The sequence below is a fragment of the Python bivittatus genome, unplaced genomic scaffold (genome assembly GCF_059951505.1).
Source record: "Python bivittatus isolate LINGU-HERP-01145 unplaced genomic scaffold, Pbiv_v1 ctg000680_np1212, whole genome shotgun sequence".
Lineage (NCBI taxonomy): Eukaryota > Metazoa > Chordata > Lepidosauria > Squamata > Pythonidae > Python > Python bivittatus.
The window spans coordinates 5,788,331-5,813,942 of NW_028277095.1; the positions used below are offsets into that span (position 1 = coordinate 5,788,331).

General features: G+C 43.4%; 1 protein-coding gene across 1 annotated transcript; it reads left to right on the forward strand.

Moving 5' to 3' along the window:
* Positions 1 to 7,038: 7,038 nt before the first annotated feature.
* LOC112540850 (SH2 domain-containing protein 6-like) lies at positions 7,039 to 24,588 on the forward strand. The gene is made up of 12 exons (XM_088151903.1): positions 7,039 to 7,095; positions 8,869 to 9,004; positions 10,768 to 10,829; positions 11,494 to 11,557; positions 13,325 to 13,444; positions 14,906 to 14,934; positions 15,063 to 15,111; positions 16,691 to 16,760; positions 17,531 to 17,558; positions 20,919 to 21,002; positions 23,201 to 23,359; positions 24,388 to 24,588. Exons 1-12 carry the CDS (start codon positions 7,039 to 7,041, stop codon positions 24,502 to 24,504), a joined length of 975 nt encoding a protein of 324 aa, XP_088008029.1. The 3' UTR covers positions 24,505 to 24,588.
* Positions 24,589 to 25,612: the final 1,024 nt, after the last annotated feature.

The window sequence follows — 25,612 nt, forward strand, 5'->3', positions numbered from 1 at the left end:
TGAAAAGAAATGGAATAAAGGGTTTGTTTATTAGAAAAGCTGGTCTTGCATTTTTGTGTCATCCATGCCATGGAGAACCAGACTCCCTGCATTACAACCACACGAAGTTGGGCTTGTACATCTCATTGAACAATAATTTGGTTACCTTGATTTAATTTGTTAAGTGAACTATCGCTTAGCACAATGTATGAATGCAGCCAAAAACTCCTTTGGTTTAGAAGTGCTGTTTTTTTATTGATTATGTGCCATCAAGTCATTGTTGACTCTTACCAACCACATAGATAGATTTTCTCCATGATGATCTGTCCCCAACCTGGTCCTTCAGGTCCTCCAATGGTGCACCCATCACCACTGTAACTGAGTCCATCCCCCTTGCTGGTGGTAGTCCTCTTCTTTTCTTTCCTTCCACCTTTCCCAGCATCACAGCCTCCTCCAGAGAGCTGGGTCTTTGCATCATGTGTCCAAAGTAGGACAATTTGAGCCTGGTCATTTTCTGGGAAAAGGGGTTCTGCAATATTTATTTTAAGCCAGAGCTAATTCTTGCTTCACTGGAGAGAGATCAGTTCCTTTGTATCCTGATTTGTCTGACACCAGTCGACACCCATATCAGAGGTCCATTTGCATGGTGTACAACTAGCAAACCTGTTACTAGGGAAGCACATGAAGGGGTAGGTTTAAGAGGCCTGAAAGGATAAAAATGGAAAATGGGGGTAACCAACTCTGAGTACAGAATTCAGGCCAACTGAAACCATCTCCAAGGGTTAAGGGCAACAGAACTTGATTTATTTGTCCAATGGCTTCCTTTCTAAGTTAGATTTCATGCACATTTCCTACATCTGGTTGCTTCAGAAATGCAAATATTATCACCTTACTAGATCACAGTTTCTTGACCCGTGCTCCATCACTTGGTCCAAAGGTCCAAGAAAAACTGCCTTCTTTTTGTAGGATTTGAATCCATTTCATTTCAGTAGCCAAACAAGTCCCTAAATGAAAAGGAGATGTTGGCCCGTTGTCCTCACACATCACATTCAGACAGTTGGCATACTGGTTCCTGGGTGGAGATTAGGATGGAAATTCAATCTAATTTAACTTATTCAATTTAGGTGCCACCCAACTCCAAACCGACTCCAGGTGATGTACAATAAAACCAACAGAATAAAAATGGAATGCATAATTATGAAAGGGAGGGAGGGAGGGAGGGAGGGAGGGAAAGAAAAAGAAAGAAAAGAAAGAAAGAAAAAGAAAGAAAGAAAGAAAGAAAGAAAAAGAAAGAAAAAAAGAGAGAAAGAAAGAAAGAAAGAAAAAGAGAAAGGGGAAGGAGGGAGGGAGGGAGGGACGAAGGAAGGAAGGAAGGAAGGAAGGAGAAAGAAAAGGGAGGGAGAGAGGAAGGAAGGAAGGGAGGGAGGGAGGGAGGGAGGAGAGAAAGAAAGAAGGAGGGAGGGAGGAAGGAAGAAAGGAAGGAAGGAGAAAGAGAAAGAAAGAAAAAGAAAGAAAAAGAAAAACTGGTGGCAGATCTGGCTAAATTCAGCCACACACAATCTGGCAGAAGCTCCAGCTGTTGTGGGGAGTTGTAGGAGGAAATACTCAAAACAACATTGGCTGGGTACACACAACATGCTAAACCTAAATCTAAGTTAAAGCAATCCCATTGCTGCATTCTCATAACAAGCTTTGTCCAAATAAAGAAATCATTTGTAAAACTCTTCAGAGAATAGCTGAACCAGAAACAACCCAACCCTAATATGCCTCTTAGCTGAAGACACCTCCCTTTCCCACCTTCCCTTTCGGTGCCCACAGAATGCCCATGCAAATGGGCAGACAAAGTCCCCGTCTCTGCAGTGCAGGAGATCCAGCTGGGCACAGAGGACCTGCTTTCCTTCAGCATGGTAAGAGATCACAATGTTATTTTCCCTCTTGATTTTCTGAGGGCGGTGGGGGGGAGGCTGATGGATAGGAAATACTCCTCAGGAAAGGGGGAAGATTTGTGGGATAACACAAGGTCTTTCTGCTGGGAAGATCCCCCAAATTAAGTCCAGCTCACCTGCTGCCTGTTGATGTGAGAATGGATCCTGGTCTGTGATGTGCTGGGGTTTAAGTGGCTGTCATGCTGAGAACAAGTCCCCATGGTTAGGTTCACACAATTCACTAAACCAGTGTTTTTCAAACTTGGCCACTTTAAGATGCGTGGACTTCAACTCCCAGAATTCCCCAGCCAGCATGCTGGCTGGGGAATTCTGGGAGTTCAAGTCCACAGATCTTAAAGTGGCCAAGTTTGAAAAACACTGCCCTAAACCAACTTCAGTAAGCTCTAGCAGTAAGCTGTAATACATTTGCATAACATACCAATCATTGTCATCTTCTTCTTCTTCTTCTTCTTCTTCTTCTTCTTCTTCTTCTTCTTCTTCTTCTTCTTCTTCTTCTTCTTCTTCTTCTTCATCATCATCATCATCATCATCATCATCATCATCATCATCATCTACATTGTATGGTTGTCCCCCCAAAAGACTTGTGTTGTGTGAACTCAGTCCCTTTAGTTAATTTCAAGTTGTTTATATGTTTCCAGCATAGGAAATCAGTTATTCAGTAATCAGGAGAAGCATCTTGTAGGACCACAATCCATATGCTTCTGGTGATATGCACTTATTGGAAAGTTTTCCTCGTTTCCTTATGCAGTGCTTCAGAGTGGGCAAAATTTTTAGCAATTTCTTAGAGAGCTGCAAAGCAAAAATGGGGGAAGCCACGTACCATAGGTGGGTTGGATTGAATCTGGGGGCTTATATTAGAGTCTTCTTGCTTTCCAACTCAAAATGGCAAGATAGACGTCCCAATAGAAGAGAAAGACAGAAGTTCTCAACTTCATGACCTGAGGGGGGCTCCCAGGATTGTAAATGACACAAATTACAATTGCAAGGTCAATTCCAGCCAAGGAAAATAGCTGGTATTATTTATGGGATTTAATATCGAGGATCTATCTGAGCTGTTCACCAAGACTACCAGATCTGGACTGCAGAACTCCTCATGACCACTAGGTAGCAGCCAAGAAGCACAGAACATTCCCATTCCTGCCATCCTGTGGCCATCTGGATTTTTGCAGCCCTGATTTGGAAGATGTATTGGTCAACCAAGTCCATCACCAACTCAGCTCTTCTAGAAACTTTCATTTTCCTGGTCATTTCAGTTTGGCTTGTACAGAAGAGGTTTCCAGTGATCAAATTCACACTGCTCTAAGACGGTTTCTTTAGTTTTAATTTGCCATGTTGTACAAACCCAGCCATTCAGATATATAAACTATAGTTTATGTCTTAGTAAGCCAAGGCATTTGTAATTTATTCTACAATTAACTTAGCACTACTTATAAATTCAACCAATAGGTTTTTTCCCCCACTCCCCTTATGGAAGGGTGCCAGATCTCCGTTGCATTTAATCATGGCTATTTTCTCCAGATGTCCTGGGCTGCCCAGGAGAACAGAAGTGATGCAGCATTAGTATATATGATAATGGGTCACAAAGGACAGATCAAAATGGTATCTAACCATCATTATAACCTACTGGTTGGAGAAGTAATCTTGTTAGAGATAAAATCATACGACACTCTACTACTCCATTCTTGGGAAATGTGTCACCTCTGATCTGACTTGTGTCATGTCTGTTATAATTCAGAACTACTGTAGGACCCTGTCTTCTATAATAGTTGGAGGGCTTATATTAGAGTCTTCTTGCTTTCCAACTCAAACTGGCAAGATAGATGTCCCAATAGAAGAGAAAGACAGAAGTTCTCAACTCAAGATTTGAATTGAATTGAAGTCCAATATATCGGGAAGACCTCAGACTGGGGACAGCTATCATGAAGCCATTTCTCTGAACTTTTCAATGGAAATCTAATGCTTTTTGTGCAATCGATTTTTGTGAAGGCTGATCATCCATGGTTGTTTTCCAAAGGTTTTTGGACTGCAACTGCCACAATCCTTTGCCATCTTGACTTAGGCTGGTTGCCTAATCCTGATATAAGTTGATCAAAACTTGACTGACAGGGACAAGGAAGACGCAATTCAACATTTTTCTAGCCAAGCTGAACAAGAAAGCAATTCTATAACCAAGAAGTCTATGCGATTGCTTTCTTTAGTGAGAGTCCCCAGATACATCTCCAGCTTTGCTAACATAAAAAGTGTTGAGTTTATTGATACTTATTCTCTGTTAGCAAGGCTGGAGACAACACCAAGTAATAAGTGGACTATGTATTTTAAAAAATATCTTTTCAACAACCACTACACCTTTACCCCAGCTGTCCTACTATAACGTGAAACTTGCATGACGTCTAATTAAGTTGGCCATTTTTACATACATGTGTGTTTTCCCGATCACTTTACAGTATCATATACTTCTGCATATTTGGGAACACCTGGGTGTGCCAAAGAGCATTAGGTAATTTTTTTGAATTAGCTCCACTTTCCCCCAAACTGTCAATGCTACTAAAGTCTGATACACGCTCCAGTGTTGATTGAGAGATCTAGGGTGCTTAAAAGTAGAGGGAGATGTTGATGTCATTTTCATTCTGATTTCTCTTTACAGAATATATTTGGGAAGAATAAGGCTCTGTGAGTAGCAGCTTCTGTGGAATTTTATGGCATAAAGTCAGACCAGGAAATAAACTGGAATAAGCTGTGGGTGTTAGAAGTGGAGTCTGGAGAAGGAGAAAGGAGAGAGAAGACAAAGACCAGAGTATCTTAGAATGCCTTTTTCAAAATCAGCTACAAGGCCACGTTCATTGATTTCACCTTCTGAGGCCAGATGTGCCTTAATTCCAATTTTAATTCTATTATAAGAAGGTTATTGGTTTCGTAGCCATATTTTGGGCTTTCAATGACCATCAGGCTACTGTGAAAGAAGATGCTGGTTCCCATCTAGTGTCCTTCATATTCTATCTGTGCATAGACTTTTAGAAATGTGCTAAAACTTTATGGAAACCAGATGAGCACAACGTCAGGTTAGAGAGCAATAGGACAGGAGAGGAGGGTGTGCTGTGCATGCCCCCCTGAGCTCTTGCAGAAAAAGCAGGATATAAATTGACCCAATAAAATAAATGTCAGGGTAATTTCTTTGCTCTTGCAAGAGAATGAGGTGGTAGCAAGGCTGCAAACTATTCTTTGTGATGGAAATAGGATTTCAGGAAGGCTCTGAATTCACTGAATTCATTCTCTGTGGTCTTTAAAGGTCTGAACTTCCACCGGCACCTCCAAAGAGACCTGGTAAGTTGTAGATTCCATCATATTGGAATGATCCTGTGATTTTTAATATTGAAGATTCAGCTTACTCATCAAATATTTGGCATCCTCCTCAGCCTACAGAAAAAAACATCTTTTTCATTAACCACCTAAGAAACCTAAAAACAAGCTTGAATCCCAGTCAACTCAACCACAGTATTTCCATAAGTGACATCACCAGGCTAGGGGGACTGTATGGGGCAAAGAACGTTGTAGCCCAGGATTTGGGGGAGTGGTGGACAGAGGAGTCTGCCAATAGAAGAGAATCTCTGTAGCTCAGGGTTGAACTGTGGAGTCCTTGGGGTTCTCTGAGCTTGGTGGTTTTCTTGCAGACATTTTGTTACCCAACTAGGTAGGGTAACTTACCTGTGCTGTAGCCCATGAGGCACTGCAGCATGGAAGATGTTACCTAGACGGGTAATGAAACGTCTGTAAGAAAACAACCAAGCTCAGAGAGTCTCAAGGACTCCAAAGGTGTCTGCAACACACATAAAAAGCAGGTGGAGCACCGTCATAGCTGCCATCTTGACTTTTTTTTTACTCTGCCCTATGGACACCAGAGGAGCGGGGAGAAGATTCCAGGAGGTTCCTCCTTCATTTCTTTGTGCAAGGGATGAGATAAAGCCAGCAATCTGAGTGGGACCCTTCCAAGCCCCCTGAAAAAGGAAGATGATCCTACTCACCAAACCCACAGGGGTTGTGGCATCTTTGTCCAGGAAGTGACAAGGGAATCTTTGACACTGCTGAGGGCTCGAATGAGTTAATTGCCTATATAAGATCAGGCCTGGAGCCTTGAGGTAGGATGCTCCACTGGAGACAGTGGCAAAGGGTCTCTTAGGGACCCTTCCTTTGGATAGTCATATTTAATCAGCTCCATGGCTTTTTCACACACACACACCCTTAACCAGGATCAGCTGGAGATGTAGCAGATGCATTCATGCCACGTTTAAGCCTGATTAGTTCAAACTTTGGGTAAGTTATTCGGAGGCTCAGCCATGTTGTGGAAACCTAAACGATTTGGTTAGTTCAGCGTTTCTCAACCTTGGCAATTTTAAGACAGGTGGACTTCAACTCCCAGAATTCCCCAGCCAGCAAAGTTGGTGCATAATAGAGGAGAGATCACATAGTGTCCTCCTTTCCATCTCTTTTCTGCTGCTTTCTTTGTAGATATAAACAAGGTTAAAACTAGAATAAGTAAAGGCTGCTCCCTTTGGGACTATCCAGGCTAATTAATTCAGGACTGTTTCCAGTAAAGCACTTTTATCTTTTTCTTTCCTTCTTTTTGTAATTAATAAAAAAATTAATAATAATAATAATAATAATAATAATAATAAATAACTGCTTCCAGTGGCTCTGGAAAGTTCTGTGCCTTTTGATATAGAGATACAGAGATAATGCAAATTGTTCCCTTTGTTTGTGATTTTCTCTTTCCCTGTTTTTGTCTGCCTTTTGTTCCGTTTTTAAGTTAACTTTTTTCCCCTGTTTCCTGATGTTTAACATGTAAACGTCCAAGGTATATTTTTTGCTAGCTGAACAGTGGCATGTGTACTTGTTCTGATCTGGATGTAGCAAATCAATCATTATTACACTCATAAACCAGCATAACAGGGTGGGGCACAGTCATTATCCAGTGAGTAAAGTAGAAAAGAGACGTAGAAAGTATAAAAGCTATCAAAATGAGAATCTGAAAGGAATTGTACATAAAAAGGAAAAAGCTAAAAGGGACGGAAAAGGTATAAAAGATATATAAGCTAAAAGATATATAAAAGCTATCAAAATGAGAATCTACAAGGAATTGTACATAAAAAGGAAAAAGCTAAAAGAGACGGAAAAGGTATAAAAGATATATAAGCTAAAAGATATATAAAAGATATCAAAATGAGAATCTACAAGGAATTGTATATAAAAAGGAAAAAGCTAAAAGAGATGTAAAAGGCATAAAAGATATATAAGCTAATATATATAAATGAGAATCTACAAGGAATTGTAAATAAATAGTAAGAAGCTAAAAGGGATGTAAAAGGTATAAAAAATATAAAGAAAAAATATAAAAGGGAGAGTCTGAAAAAAGGGGTGGGACCACTAGGTGGATATAGGGGAACATAAAAAGTTAGTATGTGCATGAAGTTACAAAGCTCCCAAATAGGACACACTGAATCTAGATCAGTGTTTCTCAACCTCAGCAACTTTAAGAGGTGTGGACTTGAACTCCCAGAATTCCCCAGCTAGCTGGCTGGGGAATTCTGGGAGTTGAAGTCCACACCTCTTAAAGTTGCTGAGGTTGAGAAACACTGATCTAGTTTGTAACGTTACGCCCGAAGCATGAGATTCAGGTCATCATGTGACAAATTTTGAACGCTGCTGCACAGAATCTAGCAATGCTGTATACTGAGGCAGGAGTTACTACCTGAAAGTAAGAGGGAGGTGTAAAATTGCCCTGTTTCCTGGATTAGGATGGAGTAGATGACACTAGCGGGAACGTCTGTAGTGTGAGCACTGGAGAAACACATGCTGTGTTGTTTCTGTGTGTCCAGAGTCGCAAGGCCAGGGCCGCTCCGCGTATCGACCTTCCAGGATGGCTGAGCAGAGGGCATGGCATTGTGCCAACATAAGGCCCTTTTGTGCCCAGGGACTTTCGAGGATCGTTAGATATGCCACGGGGGAGACGGAGTACCGGGCAGATTCATTGGCCAGCACACACTAAAGTGGAAATTACCCACAGTCATTTTCCAAGATTTTTAAGCTGCTTAATACAAAGGGAACTTCCCTGCGCTGCTGGGTTCCCGGTGCAAAGCTCCGTGTCTTCTTTCAGTTTGGCTTCGTAGCTGGTCATCACACAATTCCTCCCTGCCAGGACTGGCTTAAAACGTTTTGCTGCCCCAGTGAGAACAACTCATGCCATTAACCCCCGCTCTTTTTGTGTGTTTCAGAGATCCAGGGGGAGGCGGTAAGTAAACTGATTTCCCAAAACGCCCTCCAGCATTAAAAGAGACTCGCTTGAGTTGAGCTTGGCTCCTGGACACGTCTTCGCAGCTTTCTTGGCAACAGTACGAATGTTCTTTGCCACTGCCTCCTTCCAATATTTTTTTCCCCCTCTTAGCTTTCCAGTCTAGCAAGAGCTAGATTGATCTTCTCAATCTAACAAGCCTGAGATTTCCTAGTGGTCTCCCATCCAAGCGCTAAAAAGGTCTAGCCCTGCTTAAGTTTTGGGGAGGTAAACCAAAATCACGTTGGGGTTGCCATGCAGCCGGGCCGAGGAGCATTACTTTCTGTTCCCCACTTTAACTCCTAACACTTCCTCCTTCATTCGTGATACGTTGCTCTTTCTACATCGCAGCTTCCTGTATTTCCCCAAGGTGTAGCAAAAGAACAGGCACACCTCGCCGCTATTCCCTTCTATGCTGTGGCTGGAACATCTGCTACCAAACCGCAGCTATGCTTTTTTAAGACTCCTTAATTTCTTTCTTTCTTTTGGATCCTCTGGACAACTCTCACTTCTCCTCCCAGAGAAAAGCTGGGGGGGGGTGCTTTAATAAAGTGCAGAGTTTCCTCAGGATGGTGCTACCAGATTATTGAGCAAGGCAATCTTCTTGGGATGTTCCTTTAGGTTCACACCACCACTGCTGAAGAGGAGGAGGAAGAAGAAGAGGCTCAGTATACATATGAAGCTCCCCCAAGAGAAGAACCAATTAGGAAAATGTCTGTAGCCAAACAGCAGGAGGCTGCAGAGGGCATATACCTTGGTAAGGTGCAAAGACTAGATAAGCTTGTAAGGTCTATCATAATCATGGGAGAATCTCTTAGTTGCTGGATTTTGGTAGTCCAAATCATGATGCTAGACAAAGGATATATTTTGGGCCATGCTGGATTTTGGAAACCATTCAGGCTGTGTTTATATGTGTGTGTATACGTGTGTGTGTGTGTGTGTGTGTGTGAGAGAGAGAGAGAGAGAGAGAGAGAGAGAGAGAGAGAGAGAGTGAGAGAGAGACCTGAGCCATTGATCTAATCCTTGAGAAGCCACTTGGAATAAAGAGGCATGCAAGAAATTCTTAGTATTTTGCAATTCCCATTTGCCTTTCAGTTGCTGATCTCAAAAAGCTAAGCAGGGTTGGACCTGGTTAGGACTTGGAAGGGAGACCACTAGAAAATAACAGAGTTGGATTAGGAGAAGGCAATAGCAAAGTAATTTGGTATTGTTGCAAAAACAAAAACAAAAAACCACACAACCCTAGGTAGATACATCCATGAGGTCAGCAGGAGTCCAGCAGACTTGATGGTTTGGGGCCCTTCTCTGCCTGGTTCCTTCCCAACTCTGTTGTCCAGAACCCACACCCCCTAAGAGAACAAGCCTCCAAGGAAAGAGGTGGGTTGATGTCAGAGTCAGGCAAGGATTCTGGTACATGGGATTCTGAAAATCTGCCAGCCCAGCTCCTTCCAGGGGAGGGGGTGTTGGGATGAACCTCTTTTTGGGAATCTGCCATGTGGTCCATGAATACAGGACTTTTTAGGAGGGCAGTTGCTCTAAACTGCACTACTGGCATTCATCTGCTAAATAGCTGAGTTTCAGCAGCATGATTTGAGGCTGGTTTGGGGGAGTTTAAAGGTAGAAATCAGATGGCTAGAAATTAGAAGTCTTCCAGAGGCTGCCTGCTCCCAGTGCCATCCTTATTTTGGGGCAAAAAAAGCAAGCTTTTGAAAACTGACATTATCTCAGTGAGCTGAGGCTAATTATAATAATTTAAATAAAACAAAACTCATATTAGAAGGAACTCTTTGTCTATACTGCGGTTGTTCAGCCTGTTTCTAAGTACTACTTGTGGATCAGCAATTGCTTCAAATCCCCTGCTCTCTTTCCACATTATTTTAAAAATTAAACTGGACTGGCATTGAGTAACTCTTCAAAAATGACCAAGAGATTGATCTCTCTCTCTCTCTCTCTCTCTCTCTCTCTCTCTTTCTTTCTTTCTTTCTTTCTTTCTTTCTGCCAAGGATCACAAGTGTCAGGGCAGTGACCCAGTCACATCCCTGCAGGAGATGAACTATAAATGTTGACACTTTTTTTGCACATTTTGGAGAAGTTCTTTTCTTTAAAAAAGATTAATGTGTTAAGTAAAACAACTCTTTTCCTTGTGTTCTTACTGAAAACTGGTGGACAATCACGCCACTGGTATTTGACAGGGTAAACGTGGGAGCTTCTAGGATTGCAAAAAGGGAGGAGGGGGAATCAAGTTGGCTTGATGTCGGCTACAGCTGTTGGATGGCCCACAGATGACGAGAAAGATGCCTTCAGAAAAAGGGCAGTCTCTAATTTCAGACCCATGAATAATTTATGCACCAAGGTTGGGCTAAATAATGCATGGAGGACCTCTCCGTATCAGAGAAAGAGGTTCATGGATGGAGAAGATGGGATATGAGGAGGAGGAGGAGGAGAAGGGACAGCAGGGAAAATGATTAGTGAGGGAAAGCGGATGTCCAATACTTTCTCAGATTATTTCTCTGCCCTTAGATTGTCCAGGCCTAAGACGCTTCTCTGAGCCGAACAGCAGTTTGCATTCAAAGCCCTGCATGGTAAGAGACTCAGAGTTTGTGAAAGTGTCGATTACCATCAGTCACTCAACTACCCTCTTTTTCAGCTCTTTGGAAACCAAAGAGCTGAATCCTCTAACCTTGCATGGAATAATTTCACACAGTCCTCCCCGACTCTGCTTTTATTTTTTGCATTGTACCAGTGGAGGTTTCCTCTTTCTCCTAATACTGGAGCCATGAACTTTTTCATCTAAAGGAGGGGAAAACCAACCTGATCATGCTAAATGGATGACCTTAGTCTCCCATCTGCAGTTCCAGGACCTCAGGATCTGTCATTGTCTTGAGGGAAGGTTACAAGCAGAGCAGAGAGATTTGGGGGTGAACCCAGACATGGTTAGTGAAGTTCTAGTGCATGAATATGAGGCATAAATATTTTTGGTTGAGATTCTGCTTATTCAAGCCAAAGATCAGAAGGCAGAAAGAGACTGTGAAGGCCTTTGTGTCTTCTTTTCAAAAGCAGCTGATCACTTGCAATCTGCTGCCTGCTTTTGCTTCTATTCACATAATTTAAACTGTTAAACGGAGGTCTCTGCAGACCACAAAGGCCTTGCGCCACACCAACTGATACCACCACATCTGGAAGAGCTTCCCCAGAGTTCTCTTTCTGCACCTCGCCCTACCAAATTTCCCCTCTTATGCCTTGCAGTTGCTGACAAAGCCTGGAGCTGAAGACGGTGAGGGGACAATCAACTTCCAAGCCATTGAGGAAGGTCAGGGGAAGGGGCTGTGAGCAGTGCTACTGGAGGAATGGGCTTCTGGAGGATGGAAGATTGTGATGGAAGGACTTGCATCTTTTATGGCGGGCTACTCTAAATTTCTAACCATCGTTTCTCTTTTGGCCAGGGAAGGACACTGTTAGGTTCAGCCCAAAGAACTCCACAAGACAGTACAGATACAGTTCTGTTGCGTTTATTAGCTTCCACCTCAAGACAGAATCTAACTTCCCAAGCCAGCAAGCCACAACACTGTGAATTCCTTAGGGTGGTGCCAGTCTCATCTTCTTAAACTTCCCACGCTCCTGTTGAGGGCTAAGGAAACGCTTATCTCCCTGAGCCTGGCCTTCATAACACCATTCCATCACAGACACATTGGGGTGGGCAGGAAGATGGTTGGGCACCAAGAGAGATAATGTAGGTCTATTGGAACCTATCATGTTGACAATCTCTAAGGCATGATATCAGGCACAGTCCTTGTAGGGCATTAGATTTATTTTCAGAGAAGCCAGTGGTACTCACTCAATGTGCATACCCTTGGTTAACATAACCATGATTTATCCAATTCTCCCAATGTGGAGGTCCTAGACCAGTGTTTCTCAACCTCGGCGACTTTAAGATGCATGGACTTCAACTCCCAGAATTCCCCAGCCAGCATGGCTGGCTGGAGAATTCTGGGAGTTGAAGTCCATGCATCTTAAAGTCGCCGAGGTTGAGAAACACTGTCCTAGACTAACCCTAAGCTGTGTTCACCCAACATGCTGGGCTCTGGCAGGATTGTTGCTGGGTTTGGAATCCTATGTGCTGCCACTTTTCATGAGAGAAGAAACTGGGACACATCTGTAGGAAAGTCCAGGGCTTCTGTTTCTATACCATTCACAGGCAGCCTGTTGAGAATCCAGGACGACATGGCCAGCCTTTGGCAGCCGAACTGGTTTGGGACTCAGGCCTAAGCAGTGAATCTTGGCCTCCTTTTCTGCACAACCCATTTTCTTAGTGGTTCAGGAGTGGACAAAGCCCAGCAAACTCAAAGGGCAAAGTCATGCCATGCCACCCTCGAGTCCAGATGGGGAAATCCCATATTTGCATCCTCTGCCCATTCTAAAAAGCCAGCCTCCTCCCTGCTCCCAGGCCACACATGCTAGCTTACTTCAACAGCTTGTTTTCCTTCAATGCTAGGAATTTGTAAGCCATGCTCAGCAATCTGAAAGTGGCACCATCCAGAAAGAGACGCCTCCATTACAGAATGGCTGCCAGTTCATCTGCTGAGAAATGAGCCTCCAGGGTTGCCATCTCATTAGGATTTGTCCAGTGCAGAGAAGTGGGGACTACAATTCCCAGAAGCCTGCACTCTTCCCTTCTCCAGCTAGCAGACCAAAGTTATCTACAGGAGATCTCCTAGTTTGATAGCACGTTGATTCTCTTGGTGTTCTAATGCAGCTTTCCATTCATCTGGATAAATAGCCACTTGACTTCTCCAAGTTCTTGACCAATTGATGTCCACGAGAAATGCCCAATTTTGTTTGAGAAATACCAAAACAGAGAAGCAAAACTCCAGATCCCAGGGTGGAACCTCTTTTTAATGGATTAATAACCTCTGGGGGAAAGGAAATGGAATGGACTAATGTGGGAGAAGGACAGGACAGGATGCTAGGTTTCAGTATTTCAATATAGTGCAAATTCCACTTTTTTTCTGCTTCTGCTGAGCAGCAGCAGATTCCCCGCCACCATCCAAGTTAGGTAGCTATTTTTTTTTCTTTGCAGCGCTGAAAAAGAGAATGATGAAACCTGCCCAGCCACATTCTCTTCCTCTCGCAGCTCGCCGGGTGTCCTTGCCTGTCTTGGCCTCCTCCGGACATCAAGCAAAGGTGGCCATAAACAGTGGTATGTACGTAGAATTGCAACAAGACTGAGGTTTACTAATTGATGTTTGGCAGCCTTGCAAATTCCCAGTATTTGGAGCATATTAGACTTTTTTTTTTGGTCTCAGCAATGAAAGAGTTTTACTGAAATAAATGCTGACAATTTACAAGAAATTTGGAATAGAAAATTAGAGTCTGCTATATTAACATTACTACCGCATGTTTTTTTTAAATGTTATGCATCTTTCTTGTAACTTTAAGATGAGATTAATTCACCAAAAATTCTATTTGGGGTCTACTGGAGCCCTTGATGGACATTCCTAGGTTTGAAGATGGAACAAAGGTACTTTAAAAGGTACTTTAGCATCCATGATTCAGTTGTGTGGTCTACAATAGCTGTTCCATATTGTTTGAATATTGAATAGAACCAGGTTCGAAGAAGGGAGTTAAGATTTTGAAACCATCTTTCAAAAAATTGGAATGTATCTACAGGAAGGACACTGAATCTCTCATGTTAGGGGTGTTGCAAAGGAGGTCACTATGCGCTCTTAGGAAGACACATCAAAGGTTGGTTTTGTGAAATGTGTGTACTCTCACCCTTTGAACTAGCTCTTCATGGACACAATCAAAAACCTGGGCAATATGATTCTATGTCAAGTTCTAAACTGTTTCAAAACAGAGGCACTAAAGGCAGTTTTCCAGTTTAGGGATGCCAAGTTGTGTTGGACTGGAACACCTGTCAACCACACCTAGCATTTGTCTTGTTTTGCAATAATTGACTGGGGTTTACTAGTTGTGCCAAACAGCTGGGATAAAACCCTTCTCTCAACAGCACATACTGCATTATATCAATAAAAACTAAGAAACGTATTGTTGTTTTTTAAAGGAGTTGAGATCTCCCAGAAAGTGAAGTCTGAATCTAAATATACCACTGTACAATGAGTCCCATGTTTCTTTGGAAGCCCAAGGAGTCAAAAGTCAACCTTTGGTGCTATATCTGGAAGTACACATGCATATTCCTTGTTTTATTTATTTATTTATTATTTATTATTTAAATGTATTATAGCCGCCCAACTCCCGTGGACTCTAGGTGACATACAAAACAAAACAAAAAAATCCATAAAAACAAATAAAACCTAAAACCATAAAGACAGTCCAGACTAAAATGATATAAAAATGACACAAATGAAACAAAATAAAACAGCCCCCCAAAAAACAATACATTAACCCCAGGCCTGGGACCAAGGCCAGGTTTTAAGAGCTTTCTGGAACCTCAGGAGAGAGGGTGCTGTCCTTATTTCTGGGGAGATTCTGTTCTAGAGGATGGGGGCCATGACAGAGAAGGCACGCTTCTTCAGTCCCACAAGATGACTACATTTAATAGAGGGGACCTGGAGTGTACCCACTTTGCCAGAACATACTGGGTGGGTAGAAAGTTCTGCTTCTGAGGTGTTCATCCTTGTTCTTTGAACCTTTTTTGCAGATCCTTTCCTGGCCCCAAAAGATGAGAAGGTAACTAAGTTTGCATCAAATCACAAATTCATTCAAGCATCTGGAGCATTCTTTGCTCGTACTCTTGCAGTAACACAACCAGGTGCACCAGTTACTACCAGCCTCAAAATTTTCTCTCCCTCTTGCAGGATGAGCCTAAAGATGAACCTATCTATGTGGAATGTGAAGCCACCACAGGTGAAGCCCTTTCTTTTGATCCCTTATCTTCTATAAGGTAGCACTTCTGGGGAGCTCAATGGGAGCTCACATGCTTTGGCTACAGAAAGTTGCCAACTCATTATTCAGTGGCATATCCAATTAGAAGGAGATGAAGAGAAGAATTCTTCTCTGCTTCAGGTGATGGAAACCCGCTCTTAACTAGAGTAAATCAAAATGCTACCAGGCTAGGCTGATGAATGACCTCACCTGGTGCACAATAGCTTCCTCAACTGACCAACAGAACTTGGCTTTATTCCCTAAGATGTTGCCTTGGGACTGCAACCTTCAGTAATTCCAACCAGCATGGCCAGGACTCCTAGGAAGTGCACCCAAAATAGGAAGGGCAACAACTTTGGCAAGTCTATGGCATGGCCTTTCACTGCATGTTTTGTTTTGAATGATTCATGGAGATGGTCATCATTGGTGGGTTTCTAGGATGAGTTCTACATGGAATGAGTCACTTTACTGGTGACTTGAAGTGTGTTCCTGACAGTCCTGGATTCCAACTAAATCATAACAGCATTTTTTGCCCAACTGGTCCAGGGTGATATAGTGTTTTAGCCTTGTATCTTCCATTCTTGCTTGTTGAACTTCATTTCCACTCTTTGGGTCTGCCGTCACCTCTGAATTTGCAGACTGTGATTGTGTTTGCATTATGCACTGAACTGTGTTGTGCACATCCAGTCTGTGAGATTGGTTAGTGGTAGGTTTGGCGTGCTGTACAAACCCAGAAAATTGTGTTGAATTAATGCAGCTAAATTTACAGTGGACAAGCATGCTGAGTGAACACACCCCGTGGCTTGTACCTTCCCTTCAAATTGTACCTTCCCTTCCAAGCTAAACTTGGTTAAATTGATGATAGACATGTATGTTGAGTGATTACAGTCTACGGCTTGTACTTTCCCTTCAAACTAGGATTTGCACAATCACATTTGAAAAACTACTCTGGTTTTTATTTGTTTGTTTGTTTGCTTAATTTGTTCAATTTAGATAGCAGCCCGTCTCACCTAGGTGACTTTGGGTGGCTCACTAAGCTGAAACACAAAAAAATAGTGCCAAAAAAATAACCCAAATCATACCACAAAAACCATTAAAACACATTAAAAAGAATAGAAACTGCTTTATAAAAAACATAATCTGCGAGAGTGTAATCCAATTTGCTAACAATATAGCAATTTAGCAGGCCTCACATCACCACTACAGATCCCCAGGCAAGATGGCAAAGCCAAGTCTTCAGGCCCTTCTGGAAGGCCAAGGAAGTTGGGGCCAATCTGACCTCAGGGGGCGATGTTCAAAAGGGCAGGTGCCGCGGCAGAAAAGGCTGTCTTCCTGGGTCCTGTCAGATGACATTCTTTAGTGGATGGGACCTGTAACATGCCATTTTTTGCTGGACCTGATGGGACAGGTAGATCTAATCGGGAAGAGGCAGTTCCTTAAATAACCTGGCCCTTTTCAACCTTGACCGGGGACAAGTTGCTCCAAACTTTCCAAGAGAGGTCCTGAGCTTCCTGTAAGCCACGTTTCTCCTAGACCTGATTTCTTTTTCATTTCTTGCCAGCCGTGGTGCCCTGCAAAGGGCTTACTTCTCAAGTCCTGGAACCTCTAACCTGCCTCTTGAAGCAAGCCAAGTGAGTATGATATATCCCGAGAAAGTGGGTAGGAAAGATGGATACCCATGTTTTCCCATAAATATTCCAGACCTGAAATTACAGGCTCCATGGTTCCAAATCTGGAGACTAGATCTACCTCCTGGATGCACCTAGTCTCCAGGGCACACAAAGACTGAAGGATTGGGTTTATTCTGATGCAGAAAGTTGAGAATTATCCTAATCTGGATGTTGCATGCAGAAGCTTGGAAGCAAAGACTACTGCTTGTGGGTCATTTCTATTCATGATGGACGCAAGAGCAATTCTGGTCTAGAAATGCAGGAGTCTGTTGGGTGGACAATGGCTTGGCGAAAATATTAAGGATAATCATGCAGGTGGGGCAAGAGTTCAGACAGGGAATCAGGACCACGGAGAGCTCCAAGCAATGCTGGATTGGTGTCAGGTTGGATCCAAACATCTAAGGACAGAAAACTAAGGTCTTGCTTCAGGAAAGGCCTGCAGCAACTTGTGGGTTTAAACCAGTGTTTTTCAAACTTGGCAACTTTAATCTGTGGACTTCAACTCCTAGAATTCCCCAGCTAGCATGGTCAATTGTTTTGTGAAAAGGTGGCTGATACACACACACATATACCCTACATGGCAGCCATTTTGTAAGAGCACCCATAGCATGCTCTCAAAATTCTAAATGCGCCACTTGTCTGTGATACAACGCACCATGTAAGATCTATCTCTTACACATTATAGTATGGATTCCATGTAGTACAATCCTCTCTATTTTTCTCTCTATTAGGTCCAAAATTTCTCCACTTGGACAGCAGGTGAGTGGTAAAACATGACATAAGGAGCAGAAATCCAGCATTTGTGGGAAAAGAGGCAACTCTAGAAATGCCTGTATAATTTTTTAAGGAACTCTTCATTCATTTGTATATTTATGAGCATGGTTGAGTTGCAGAATTTGTGGTGTACCAAAGCAAGCTCAAGATAAGGCCTCGCACCCCATCATTCTGCAGATAACAAGTTGGGGAGGAAAGCTTTGCACAGGACCATCAGCTTCTTGGAAGGACCAGATAAAAGCACAATAAATAAATGAAATAAATTGGGTCCTGTAGGTGCTTAGCAACTCTTTCCAGGACCCCATTTTAAAAATATTTGCAGAAAAAGTAGGTTTGAATCAAAGCCCTGAACATCATATATACCTATATGCCTTCCTTGGCTTCATGGATCAAAGGTCATGCAGCTTTGTGCTGTGAAAAACATATCTGGGCCAGAGCTGGCTCTATCCTTGAGCAACACCCTTTCAGTGTCATCAAATAGCAAAAACACACTATTTATTTGCCTTGGTATTATTGTAACTTTACTTCTAGGGGCAGGGAGAAATTCCTATGAGGCCTTGTGAACAAAAGTAATGTGGCTGGTTTGGGTTACTATGGTCCAGTGTTTCTCAACCTTGGCAACTTTAAGATGTGTGGACTTCAACTCCCAGAATTCCCCAGCCAGCATAGCTGGCTGGCTGGGGAATTCTGGGAGTTGAAGTCCACATATCTTAAACTTGCTAAGGTTGAGAAACACTGCTATGGACGTTCAGTCAGCTGTGTGGAGAACATCATAAGCACCATGGTCTCAGGCAGAAAAATGTCTTGAGTCATCCTGGTTGGAGGATACACATGAGTCCAGCTTTGTGTGAATTAACAGATGAAGAGATGTGTCTGATCCAGCCAGGAAAATAACCATGTTCTCCATTCTTTCTCATTCCAGAGCTTTCCAGAAAACAACCCTGAGGGTAACAACCTAACAGCCTATGGCCTTGCATGGGTGGGTGGGGACAATCGGATGGTGGAGGAGAAAGATCAAAGCAAAAATCATTTTTGTAACTGCAAGAGTTGCCTTATCTGAGCAGCCCCTTCCACCACTTCTGCAGGTTTGCAGAAATATCACTGCCCAGATACATCTCCCAGATTATTCCTATTGCCCTCTTGACACAACTCATTTGTTCTGCAAATCCATGCCTTCCAGTCTGCCTGTAATGGTCTGGGGGAATGACCTAGGGAGACAGGAGGAAGAGCAGGCTAGGCCACAGTCAGATAAGAGGCAGCTGAGCCCCCAGAAGCAATGGAGGCATGGAAAACATCTCAAAAGGGACCCTCCCTAGTTTCTTGGGCTGTGAAGGTGAGCGGGGAGAGATGTCCTTTCAGACTTGCAAGATTCTGTGAATGTAACCTTACAATAAAGATATAGGACTACTTTGCAAAGTTGGCACTGTCATTGTTGAGAAAATATAAATCTATAGGTGGGGAGATGTGCAGGGAAAAGTTGTGGCCAGAAAGAAATACTTGAACCCTGAAGTGGACTGCTGAGTCCAACCCACCACTTTTTTACAAAAAAAAAAAAATCCCTATTCTACATTTCTCTCTGTTCCAGAAATGAATTGTGGTAGAACTCTCCAGGAGAAATTTCTTTACAGTACTTGCCTTTTTGAATGGACATTCAGTGACTGCTTGAAATTATTTACCATTTTTAGAAAATGCAAACAAACACCCTCATCTCCCCCTCAAATTGATAAAAATATACAATGATTTTACAAAGAAACTCAAGTGCGTAGTGATGATACAAGGAAACTCAAGGGCATAGCACTGATTATAAAAAGCTCTTGGAATCATTCCAAACAGTCACAACTTGTTGGTCCATGAAAGAAAATACAGTAAAATGCACAGCTGGGTGAAACCTTTATTAGGAACAATCAAAATGACAGAACATCATGCAAGCTTTCAAACCATTCAGAAGTCATTGGCAGTGGGTCCAGGACATGCTAGCAGGTGCATTCACCCAACAAACTGAGCTTGGTTCAGATTTCTGTGACTTAGTATACTATATAAACCTGGCCTGCTCTGTGTTAATTTATGATTCCATGCATTATATGTACCCAGAAGATGGATTTGTTGAGGAAGCATCTTAAGTATGTTGTGTAAACACAACTACTGTGTTTTGGCCATAATGCAATGAGTTTAATTATCGATTGGACAGAGGCACAATTCATGCTGTGATGCAACTCTGCGGACCCATGATATGCTGTTTTTTGTTTTTTTTTTCAGGTAGGTGCCTCAAAACGGATATCCTTCCAGAGGTGAGCATAAAGATGCTTGGCTGGGTTACTGTTCCCTTGAACGTAGAGAAAGTTAGAAAGTTGAACTTCCCTACTCCCTGGATGGTCAAACATACAGAAGGAAGGGAGATAGTGTGAAGAGCTACCACTGCAGAATAGGGATGGGCAGGCTTCAGATTTGCTGGATCTGGGTTTTTATTTTATGTTCTTACTACCATCCTAAAATCCAGCAAATGTCACACACTTTGTGCAGTCCAGGACAACCAGCTTCTACTCTGCAACCCCTTGTTCTACAACTATGGACATCTCTAGCCAAGGATCCAGTTGAGAGAGGCTAATTGACTATATTTAAAGGGACAGGAGGATAGCACTGAATTCATTTTTTATTGATTGATTAGATTTATACCCCATTTCTCCCTCCAAGCAGCAAATGTAGTCCTCCTTCCTCCAGTTCCACCCCCCAAATAACAGCCCTGTGAGATAGGGGGATTTGAGAGAAAGAGAGAGTCATCCAAAGCTAAGGATGACTTTGAACTTGGGTCTTTCTGATTTTAAGCCAGCAACATAACCACAGCTCTACACTGGCTCTTATACTGCTGTCAGTCTTGAAGAGTCAGAAATCCTGGTGGATCTGTTGCAAAGCACCCAAATCTCTATCAGTCCATTCAAACTGACCTCTTGCCTTGGGTTGTTAAAACAGCAAAAAGTTCTGCAGCTCCTAAAAGATGATGATACTTATAATGGCTTGTTAAGATTGGAAAGACCCAAGTGGGCTTTATTCAATGCATTTCACAAACGCAGGGAGAGATCTTTTAATTTCCACTTGCACTGGGTCCCCCTCCAAGAAGCAAAGAGTGGAATATACGGGGTTGCTGGGGATCTCCACCTACAACGTTGCCAGGTAGCTTCTTCTCTTGTCCTCACTCCTGCACCAAAATCTGAAACGCACGGGTTGGGATTGTGGTAGAGGTGGAAGACGATGGGGCAGAGCAGAAGAGTCAGGATGGTTTGTTCGGAAAAGGGGAGCACCCCTCATCCTGCATTTATCTGCTTCATGAGCACTGTTATGTTTCTGCAGCATCCCAATATGAAAAATGCAGCGTGGTATGCAGGTAGTTGTGACCGACGTACGGCTGAAGCGGCTCTCCTCCAATTTAATAAGGTAGTGTGGCCCTGTTTTATGGACAGGAAACAGAGCTTGTGGCCAACTTACTTTGTGGTCTGGCTGTTGCAGAATAGAGATTTCCCACCCGTTCCTCAGACCTCCATTCTGAGCATCGGGATGGGACCCAGTGAATCCAAGGACAGACTCTCTCAGAGTTCTATCGGTAATATTTATTCGAAGAATCAATCATTCGTGATTAAAAAAGGGATGGGTAACATGTATTAGAAGGAAAGGTAACATTACAAGAATTCCAGCAAGCGCTTTGCTTTCAAATGAGGCACCTTCACATAGGCGATCGAGGGCAGCGAAACCCTTGCCTGTTTTCTCATGCTCTGATGATGGAGGGGGCGAACGCTTGGCACTTATCTATATTTTTTTTACTCAGCTTTTTTGTTGAAGAATGTATCCACAGAATAAAAACAGTACAAATGTAAAGAAGAAAAAAGAAAAGTCTCCACTTTTCTTTTTTCTTCTTTACATTTGTACTGTTTTTATTCTGTGGATACATTCTTCAACGGTGATAAGTAAATAAGGAAGAAATTTTAAAAAGACAGAAAAGAAGGAAAAGTCGCTTTGTGTGAGGTGGGCGGCTATATAAATGTGGCAAATTAATAAATAAATAAAAGGAAAACGAAACAAAAGATATAAAGAAGCGGTTTCCGGTCTTCTTTACAGCAGTTATAAATGCATTTATATTTTATCCTCTCTCTCTAAAGTTATATCATGGCTCCCTTCTTTCCATATTCTACCCTTTCTAGTCATCAAACTCATAAATCACAAGTTCGTTTTTTTCCCGTTTTCAGCAAAAAGTCCATAAAAGGTTTCCAGTCGCTGACAAACATGATTGTTGTCTTGAAGCTCTCCGCTTATCTACAGGCAGTGCAGTCTGCAACTCTGTTCTTTTGGCATCTGCTGCTAAATTTTGTGGCATCTCTTACCCTCGCAGCAGCTTATCCTCAGATCAGTCAAAGAGGCCCTTCTCTACAACAGAGGCTGAAGTGGTTACCTCTTGGCAGTCTTCCTTCAATGGATTAGGGCCTTCCTACATTATCTCTTGCATCAACTCTATCTTATCAAGCAACTACTTTTTGCTTGCTTCTGTGTTTCCTTTTAAACGATTGCACTGGTCTTGACTGTTTGTCAGCCATCCGGAGTGGGGCAGAGGTAAGGGCTGAACCTGGTAAAGTGGGAAGCAGCAGATCCCAAGCCTGGAGAATGATTTCATCCACCTCCCTCCCAGCAAGAGGCCAGCCAATTATCTATTAACTCAGAGCGGAGGGAGGAAAAAGCCTGCTGTTTAAACTCTGGAGCCCAGCTATACAGTACTGTGCAGAGGTTTTAGGCAGGTGTGAAAAAATGCTGTAAAGTAAAAGCACTAGAATGGAGGGGTATATGGTTTTAGGCAAATAAAAGACATTTTTCAAATCTTGCTAAGTGACTGTTGTGTGATCAGGAGAGGTGAGGGATGTACAGCAGCCAAACCCTACAGCAGTGTTTTTCAACCTTGGCAACTTTTAGGTGTGTGGACTTCAACTCCCAGAATTCCCCAGCCAGCATGGCTGGCTGGGGAATTCTGGGAGTTGAAGTCCACACATCCAAAAGCTGCCAAGGTCAAAAAATACTGCCCTAGATGCTGCGCTTCAAGAAAGAGTATCAAAGCAAGAAATGGATGGATTCATTGCAGCATTGAAAGCACTTCCTAATTATGCTTCGTGGTTTAATTAGCAGGGAGGGACATTCCAGACTATCTATTGAATCCTCAAGTGGGGGGGGGCTTGCCCACCCTCTAAACTAGTCTTCCCCTACCTAATATGTTGGAATTCCACCTTCCAGTTTGCACAGTCAAAGCACAGGGGTTATGTTTTGTCCACCTTGGCTGGGAAATTCTGGGAGTTGTAATCCCAACACATTCCTATCCTGTCTTCAACTCCATCTGTAATTCCAACCTCTTCTCCAGCCTGGAGAAGTCCTCTTTTGAACAAAGAAAGATCTCAATGGACTGGCCTCGGAGGTTTCTCCATGGAGCCAGAAATGGCTCTTTCTTGGCCTCCCAACTCAAGCTTTCTCTGAGTCCATGAGGCAGAGAAGAAAATTCATTTGGGTTCAAAGCGCTTGAATAGACTTTCAAGCGTTTCAGTGGATTTGGAAGGCCTCCTTGACACTTTGCTCTCCTCCTCTTCGTTCCTTTCATGCAGAACAGCGCCTTCATGGTGCGGCAGAGTTCCCACCACTCTCCGAGCCAGCCCTTCACCTTGGTGGTTCTTTACAAGAATCATGTCTACAACGTTCCCATCCAGTACCGGGAGAGCAGCGGTCAGTTTGCACTTGGCAAGGACGGCAAAAGCCATGAGGAGGTGAGTGGAGGGGAGGGTTGGACCTCTAGGAGATCCAGTCCTACGTCCCATACGCAAGCTTCTGCCTCCTGACGTGGCCATCTTTGTGGCCACAAAGCAGAGTTAGCTCTGCTTAGCGTCTGGATAGGAAGCTGCTTGGTGTGGACATCCAAGGGAGAGGACCGGGGGTCAAAGGATATCACATGCACAGTGATATCATCATGCAAATGGCATGAATGATGTCATTTATGTAAGTTGCCCCCACCATTTGTCAGTGAGGTCACAATGCTTGTGACATCATCTTGGCTTGGCAGGCACATAGGCTACCTGGCAAAATCATGTAGATCATGGTTAATTTTAGTGATGGAGGAAAAGTGGGGGCTTAACACTTTTCATTGCCAGATCATGGCCTGGATCACACATTGCGGTAAGCCATGTTTTGTTTAACCAGGATTGGTTGAATAAGTCACAGTTGGCAGGCTCCACACAACATGCTAAACCCTAAACCATTTTCAAGCCAGAATGGTTCAGCCAACCCCCCCCCCCGCCCCTGCTCAAGTATGTGTAGCAGTTTGGGTGTGGGGCTGGCCCTGGGGAGGCCCATAGAAGCTCAGGGGTGCCTTGGAGCCAGGCACTCTCTCTCGGCCCAACCTGCTCCCCAGGATTCTTGTGGTGGGAATAAATCGGAGGAGGGGTACATTTTGAAGGAAAGGCAAAATCTAACAACGGCAAAAACAATGAAATAATATTCTTAGTGGTGCTACAGGTGGGATTTTGGGGGGAAACATCCAGGGTCCCACTCAGGAAGTGGCCCCAAAACACAACAGGGTAGACTCCTTGAATTTGAAGTAACCAAACTAATCTTCATAATCTCCCCCAAGATTGAAAGGGAAAATGATTAAGTGCCCCCCAAGCCAGCATTCAGCATCTGCAACAGCCCCCACTCACCTTTGCCCCACAGCTTTCCCCGATTTGAGGAAACCCAGATTCAAAAGCAGGGAAAGGGGCGAGCTGGGGACACCGATGTGGACTTATCTTTCCCTCGCCAGCTGTTCGACAGCGTTTCCAGCATCGTCCAGAAGTACTCAGAGCGCCCCCTGGTGCTGGTTGACGGCAGCACTTCTGCCAAGGAGCAAACTCGCCTGTTGTTTCCCGTGTCGCCCTGAAGGGGGCGCCTGGAGATCGGCTGTCCGGCCGCGCTGCGCGGATCCCCGGTCTCAGCTCGGCGCCCTGAGCAAAAGGTCAAGAATTCGGCGTGGGATCCTGGATTCTTTCATTCACACCCTGCTTTTCCGCACCTTTCCAGAGGCAGAAGAAAGTTGGTGTGCAAAATTCTGGCCGTGATCTCATGAACAAAATAAAAGAAAGAACTTCAGGAGTGGAAGAAGATTGGGCTTTAAGAAGGATTTCTGCTTCAAGCATCTCTTTTGCACCTTGTACAGTAATAATTATAATTCTCTTGTTGTTTTTTATAACCGTGGAAGGATGTGTGCAATTAATCATGTATGCTGCCTATGACATCTGTCTCAAACCAACTGATATGCCATTTTGGAAATGAAGGAAACCCCCTTCCAGAATTCAGTGAGGGTACTAACCCTCCAAACTCAGCCCGAAAAAAATAATGAAGAAATTAAATGGTCAGGGTTGAAACTGCCCCAAAGATGACCCAGGGGGGTGATTAGATGCAGAATAAACATTGCAAAGAGGGAGGCTGGTGGCAGAAGGTTTCAGCTGAACTCACACATCGTGGTTTGCTTAAACATGGTTTACTGAAAAATCACAATGACCAGGGTTCGCACAACTCAGTATGCCGTAGACTTTAGCCTACGTTCATCCCAAATGCTCAAGTGAAACTAAGGAAACTAGGACTGTGCAGCCAAATTCTCCTGCAGCTTTTGCAATTAGTCTTCATTCAGTCTGAGAAGAACATTTGCGGTCCGCGGTCCTTCCGAAGGAAACGAGAATGTAGGTGAAATGTTTCTTTGGTTTTTGTTTCAGATTTTGTATCCCGCCTTTCTTATTTTTATAAATACTGTAACTCAAGGAGGCGAACACACCTAATACTCCTTCCTCCTCCTATTTCCCCACAACAACAACCACCTTGTGACGTGAGTTGGCTGAGAGGGAGTGACGGGCTCAAAGTCACCCAGCTGCCTTCACGCCTAAGGCGGGACTAGAACTCGCCATCTCCTGGTTTCTAGCCTGCTGTTCCCGGGTGGAGTGTGGTCCTCTTGCACTGATTTATTGTCAAGGGGACCCAGGAGTGGGGTTACT

What these genes read in the sequence shown, in the direction of transcription:
- LOC112540850 (XM_088151903.1), top strand. Translation starts at nt 7,039, where the DNA reads ATGAGAATCTACAAGGAATTGTACATAAAAAGGAAAAAGCTAAAAGAG. An exon ending in TGCCTCTTGAAGCAAGCCAA is followed by an intron (nt 16,761 to 17,530) that starts GTGAGTATGATA and finishes TCTCTCTATTAG; the next exon opens with GTCCAAAATTTCTCCACTTG. An exon ending in TTTCTCCACTTGGACAGCAG is followed by an intron (nt 17,559 to 20,918) that starts GTGAGTGGTAAA and finishes ATGTTTCTGCAG; the next exon opens with CATCCCAATATGAAAAATGC.